The following is a 6,397-nucleotide window of genomic DNA, read 5'->3' on the forward strand; positions in this document are numbered from 1 at the left end:
GATTATTTCTTGAGATGGATCATAGGATCTTACAATTTTCTCTTTATTTTTAACGTACTTTGCATGTTTTTATTTTTAAAAACTTTCCCCTTTTTAATGGTCACATTTTGCCTCAGAAAACCCTGTCTGAGTATCTCCTGTTTGTCATTCAGGACTGACTCTCTGCTTTTTCTTTCCTTTTCCATGTGCGTTCTTCTCACCTCCGCCTGACCCGACCCCCGTGCTCGTCCTCTGTCCCTCCTGTCCTGTCTCCTTGGCTTTGCCGGCGTCAGCCTCCCCTCCCGTGCCCTCTCCCCCCCTTGCAGAACAAGACAGCGAAAGGCAGCCTCAGCACAGAGCAGTCGGAGCGGGGGTGAGGGGGGCAGTGTGCTCGTGGGAATGGAAAGTACAGCAAGCACAGGTGAGTCGGGGCCGCCCGCCCTGCCGGACTCCGCGGGGGTGTCGTGGCCTCTGCCTCCTGCTCGCCCCAGGCCAGGCTGTTACCACCGGCATTTTATCGCATGGACTGCCAGCACGAGGCAGATAGTGTTTTTCCATTTGTTGCTTAGCTCCCCAGAATATGTGTGGAGAGGTGGCGTGGGGCTTTAAAGTGGCCCCATCATCCACTGGAGTTCAGGGTGACTGTTCCCAAAGGCAGGCCTTGTGTGTGGAGTTCCTGGGCGCAGGGTGCAGCTGGGTCCCAGGGCGGCCCCTCTGGGGCGGGGGGGGGGGGGGGCGCTTCTGCTGGCAGCCCTCGTTCTTTCCCAGTCTCAGAAAAAGGCTTCTTGCCAGAGGTCTCTTCTTAGTTTACTTAATATCTCTAAAGCTTATGGCAGTTCTCCTTTGAAAAAAAATTCCCCAAGTTTTGTTATTTGAAATCTTCCCGCCCCGTGCTATGGATTCCTTTTCATAGAAATACGAAGGGAAAGAAAATCCCCTCAAAGATTTAGTAGACGTTAGCACCCCATGTAATTTTACTTTTAAAAACCTCTGGAAATTGAGTTGTGCTTTTTGTGAGCATGTCTGTGGGCTTGTGGTCCAGGCTGGCAGGATGATGGGACGAGGGTCTCTAGCAGCAGCAGGCCTGCACTGCCTTCCTCACCTGCCCCGTCCTCACTGAGCCACTGAGGGAAAAGCAAAACAGATCATGGGAAGAAAAACCAAAATGTAACTTGGGGCACTTGCTTGTACAGGACGGGGTGGGGGCCGGTTGTCTCAAAACTGCTCATTAGGGGATTATTTCTCTTCAGGTGAGGGCATCTGTGTTTACTCCAGGCGTAGACAGGCGTGCTCCTCCTGTCGTTCAGGGGCAGCACCATGTGCCTGAGTCTCTGTGGAATGTTCTCTGCCCTCTGTTCCGGGGAGGCGGGGCCGGGGCGGGGGCAGGGGTTTGCCTTTCTCTGGAATACCTAACAATCCTTTGAGGAAGAAATAGAATTCCTCTAAGAATGTGACAGTTTTCATTTGGGAAGTCATTTGTCATTTGATTCTGAGGTGGGTCCCGCTATCGACCTCCAGCGAAGGCCCCTCCGCTGAGTAAATGCGTCTGCGGGGCCAGCGGGGGTTACAGTGCTTCCTTGCCAGGCTGTTGAGTGAGGACTTTGCACTCACGCTTTTCTCTCTTGCTCGTCCAGGGAGTGGGGCTGGGAGTGGAGGGGGCAGAGCAGGGCGGGAGGGTGGTCACCACATGGAGCCCTGTGCACTCCCAGGACCCGCGGGGCCCGCTGACCCTCAGGGCAAGCAGCAGTCTGGGTGGTTTTCAAGCATGTTCCTGTTGGCGCTCCTCCTGTTTCCAGGCGGCTCTGCCACCTCCCTGGCCCAGGTGGTTAGGGCCAAGTTGTGCTGTAGGAGGCCAAGCGGAACGTTCCTGGAAGCGTCCAGGAAGAGCCAGTTAGGGAGAGACCTGTTGGTTACTTGGTGTCTCTTGTTCCTGCCCTGGAATCCCAGCCTGTGTTTGAGAAAAAGAGGAAGTCTGGGCCCTGGGCCTGGTGGGCAGATCTCCTCTTGGAAATGTTAATTCTGTTCCTCACCGCCCTCCTCTCTGCCCATTCTTGGGCTCTGCCAGCTGACAGAGCCCTTGGCTCTCATGGGACAATAAGCTTCATTGTTCATTCCTCAGAAGGTTGGTGTTACTGTTCCTGTGTATACAAAAGAAATGAGACGCTGAGTGATTGATTAAGTGACCTGTCCCTCAGTTTGGGGTCGTTTCAAGTCTGTTGAAGTCAGATGCATCCAGTCTCATCCACCTGACGTGCTTGCCATCGTGTGTTTCCCCGCAAGGCTGGACCCCTCGCCCTGGGTTCTCAGTTCAGCAGTCATGTTGCGAGCTGTCGCCGTTAGACCTCTGCAGATTGTGCGGAAGCCCCAGTGATTGGGGACAGACACGCAGCCCCCCACCTCAAGGAGCATTCATGTTGGGGTCCATGCTGGGGACAGAGACACCATCACTGGATCTCCAGACAAGGCAGGGAAGGAACAGTGACGGTGCATGAGTCCCGGCTCATGGCACCTCACTTTCTCACTAGGAGTAGTGTGGAAAGTGCTGTGTGACCAGGGTCAGGCCACTTAATGTCTCTGTGCTTCAGCTTCGCCTTCTGTAAAAAGAGTAACAATGGCCAGCCTTGTGAGGATTCAGTTAAGAAATGTGTCCACGTGCCCAGTGTAGTCTGGCCTGAGGTGTGGTGTCTGCAAGTACTGGGCATGGTGCCCTCTCAGCCATGTCCAGGAGGAACTGGAAGGGTCATGGCCACAAACTGGACTCTGCAGCTACCCTGTCTGGTGGAAAACCCCAGGGCTAGGGGCATGGAGATGTGACTTCTAATCTCCTGCCACCATGTGAGGTACCTGGTGCCTGTCCTCACCAGGCCAGCAGTGCCAGAGAGGAAAGGTTCCTAGGCAGCTGTCAGTGGGCCGCCCTCTCCCAGGTCTGCGGATGAGGGAGGCGTGTGGCCAGCCTGTGCCCCCCTCTCCCCATGCTGACACCTCCCTGCCTCAGGGCAGCTAGTGGGCAGGGCTCTGACAGTGGAACCCCTCCACCCATCTTCCATTCTCATCTGTAGTGAACAAGGAGACCATACTCCCCCCGAGGCCCCCTGATCCAGTGGACAGGAAGCAGGAACCTCCATCCATCTGCTGCCTTGTCCTGGGTGCCAGGTGGTGCCACCTGCGCACAGCAGCCTCCCTGCCCTGGAGCTGGGCCTCCCTGACAGCCAGCCCACGTGTCAACAGTGTCATGTCCCAGGATCCCCCTTTCCTCCCACCCCAGCCCAGGCGGCCCCTCACTGCCTCCCACGCACTGCAGCTCCACTCAGACTCCTGTCTCTCCTCGACTTCAGAGGCTCCTGTCACGTGTAGAATTAAGTCCAGACTCCTCAGCATGCCTCCAAGGGCCCGTGGAGGCTCCAGCGAGGCTCCTTCAGCTCCTCAGAGTGTCCTCCCTCCCTGGACCAGAGCACTGTGCCTCCGTCTCTTCTCAGGGTCTCAGCTTCAGTGTCACTTCCTCACAGCAGCCTTCCAAGTCCCCTTGTCGCCACTCTGCAGCCTTTCTGGCGTCACCGCATTTTCCGGTCATTTGTGTGCTCATGTGCCGTCTGCAACTCCACTAGGCTGTCCGTCCTGAGAGCACAGGGACCACTGCCTTTGCCCCATCGTGCGCTGGCCTGGAGGAGGCGCAGGGAGGGGCACACAGCAGCCCCTGTCCTCACAGGGCAGGCAGTCGTGTTAAAGGAGCACCCGCGGCCCAGGGAGGAGAGCGCTGACCTCATGGTGCCCCTCCACACCCGTGGCAGCAGCAGCCGCGGGCCTCTTCTGAGGTGAGGAGAGCCCTGGCGGGTCAGGAGTGCTGAGGTGGCGCAGCCCAGCCTCAGGCGGAGAGGGCAGCTTGGCATCAGACGTGGCAGGATTGCAGGACAGACTGACCTGGCCCAGGTTCAGGCCACAGAAGTGAAGCTAACGGGCAGCAGGAAGGAGGGCACGGGTGTTGGCAGGCTTTGGCCCAGGATGAAGTCCCGTTCACTGGCAGCCAGACATGCAGATGCCTTTTTACAGAGAAGAGAGAGTCCTCAGACAAGAGGCCGCCCGCTCACTCACTGGCTGTAGTAGCTCTGCGCCTGCTCCGTGGCTCTCTGCCTGGGGCGCTGGCTTCTCGGCCACATCCCATGCGTTTGGACGGGACTCATAGCAATGGATGTTCAAAGGCAGAGTCCCTGAGGTCCAATCAGAAGAGCTTTGCTGGATGTGAGCCCCAGTCCCACTACTAACCAGCCACGTGGCTTTGGGCCACATGTGTCACCTCCCTCAGATGCCTCATCTCCAAGTAAGGGGTCAGGCCTCTCAGGGTTACTATGAAGTAACGTCTGTAAAGCTCCTAGCATAGTGTCTGGCCCCTGCGATGTGCTTAAAGAATGTCTTCCCGTTCTCCCTTCTAAAGGAGCAGTTTTTAGGAGTAACTGAGAAGTTAGGATCCCATTACATTCAGGGTATCATGTGTTTGGGCCAGTCTAGTATCAGACCCTGGAAAAGGTCCCTGCTGGGAAGGCAAAGCCTCAGGCGGGAGGTGCGGAAGGGCCGAGGCTGCCCGGACCACCATGTACCCCTGTGGCACCAGGGGAGGTGCCCAGCATCAGCAGCCCACAGAGCGCACCGGCCAGGCAGACCCTGGCATCCAGACAGCCCGCGTTCTGAGGATGGGCGCTGGGCCGGGCCCTGCTGTGCTGAGTGATGAGCAGGACAGGGGTGCAGGCCCAAGACTGTGCCAAGCACTGGGGAGAGGCAGACCCTGCCCCGTCCCTCCCTCCACCCAGAGGTTTGCAGGACGAGCTTTGCAGGATATGGTGGCACCTGGTACTGCCCTTTGGTCATCCTTTGAGGCACCCTGTTAGCCCCGCCCATGTCTTCAGATTTACAGAGGGCCTTTGGTTCCGGGGCGACACCAGAGAAGGCTGCTTCTTGCCCCTTACCTGGCAGCCTTGGTCTCCAGAAACCAGAGTGAGGAGTGGAGAGTGTCTGTGCTGGGGTGAGGGGGAAGTATGGACCATGCAGGTGGGGTGACCTCCTGGAGCCAGAGCCACCATCAGTACTGGGGAAGCCACACTTGGCCCCGGTTGTCCTCAGCCCCTGGCCCACGTCTCCAGGGCCTGGCAGCTGGAGTCCCGGGGTTCCCGTTTGCCTGCGGGTGGCGACATTGTCCTGCTGTCTCTGGGAGACTCTTCCTGTTTATTCATGTTTTCTGCCCAGCAGTTAGGAGTCTGCATCTGGCTCCTGCACACAGACCAGTCTCAACAGTTTTACGTGTTAGTAAGTTTTACAGAAACAGAGAAGGGGATAGTGATATCTGGGTTTTCCTCAGGTTTGTTGGTTGGAGGAGGGCACCAAAGAGGGTTTGAGGAAGAAGCAAGGTCAGCCCACCCACCTTGCGCATGTGCTTGCGTGCTTGCGCGCTCTCTCTCTCACACACACACTTTCCAGGAGTGCTGTGATTGGCAGAAGGGTGAGGGTGCCACCACTCTTGGCTTCTGGCTTCATTTTTCTGGACTGAATTCCTTGGAAACTGCTGTGTCTCTCTGAGATCTCTGCACATGTAATGACCCACGAAGCAGTCTGAGGAGGCCCTTCGTGCAAGCCCACCCACGTACCCCATGCGGTCACCAGAACAGTCTTCCTGAGCCTAGAGCCTGAGCTGGAAGGAGAGATGCCAGCGGCAGGGCTTGGGGAGCCCCAGAGGGTGAGCTGAGACCTGCCTTCCCGCCAGAGCTCCTGGGAGGCATGTTGGCAGTGAGGTGTAAGAGCTGCCTGCCTGGAGGCAGCCGTGACCTGGCCCTGAGCCGGTTCTTCTGCAGACTGGCTGGGTGCTCAGCCACCTCTGTGAGGACCAGTCGCTGCCACCAAGTGCCGAGCCCAGCTGCAGGCCCAGATGGTGGTGGGGTCCTGAGCAGGGGTGGCCCTGAGAGCGGCCCCACTCCAGGGCAGTCCCACCTGGGGGTCAGGGAATTCTGTCCTGGCCTCGGTTCCTTCCACACACTGGGGAGGGAGCACTCAGAGTCCGTTCTCGGCACAGCTGGCCGGGTCATTGCTGCCTTTGCCCTGCTCCAGGCCTGGAGCCCCACAGCTGGCTCCGCCACCGGTCCTGGGTGTGTACCGTGTGTGCAGCACATTCACAGGGGGTCTGCAGCTGCCGGACCCTGCAGGGTCCCCCCACCCCAGAGCAGGGGCTGTGGCTACAGCACCACATGTTGGTTCCCTGCACCCAGTGTCTGTCTGTCTTGCAGGTGAGACTGTGGAGATGAGGAGGTGGTGGACACTCGTGATGGAATGGAAATGGTCCTGCTGTGCAGCCACACCCCACCCTGCCCTGCCCCGCGTGCCTGCCCGTGCCAGCACTTCCTTCCTAAGTTCTCACATCACTCTCACACCGGTGACA

At 58.0% G+C, this 6,397-nt stretch overlaps 1 protein-coding gene across 10 annotated transcripts in view; it reads left to right on the plus strand.

The window, feature by feature from the left end:
* TCF20 (transcription factor 20) overlaps positions 1-6,397 on the plus strand; it is a 190,311-nt gene extending 183,914 nt beyond the window's left edge. For 8 of the 10 annotated variants that reach the window (XM_057741089.1, XM_057741085.1, XM_057741090.1 and 5 more), the window contains 2 exons: positions 273-400; positions 6,246-6,383. In XM_057741089.1, coding sequence (XP_057597072.1) covers positions 273-356 — 84 coding nt within the window. In that variant the 3' untranslated portion in view covers positions 357-400; positions 6,246-6,383. Of the gene's footprint in view, positions 1-272; positions 401-6,245 lie in introns of all 10 variants that reach the window. The other 2 variants (XM_057741080.1, XM_057741082.1) reach the window with 2 other exon arrangements.

The sequence above is a fragment of the Hippopotamus amphibius genome, chromosome 7 (assembly GCF_030028045.1).
Source record: "Hippopotamus amphibius kiboko isolate mHipAmp2 chromosome 7, mHipAmp2.hap2, whole genome shotgun sequence".
Taxonomy (NCBI): Eukaryota; Metazoa; Chordata; class Mammalia; order Artiodactyla; family Hippopotamidae; genus Hippopotamus; species Hippopotamus amphibius.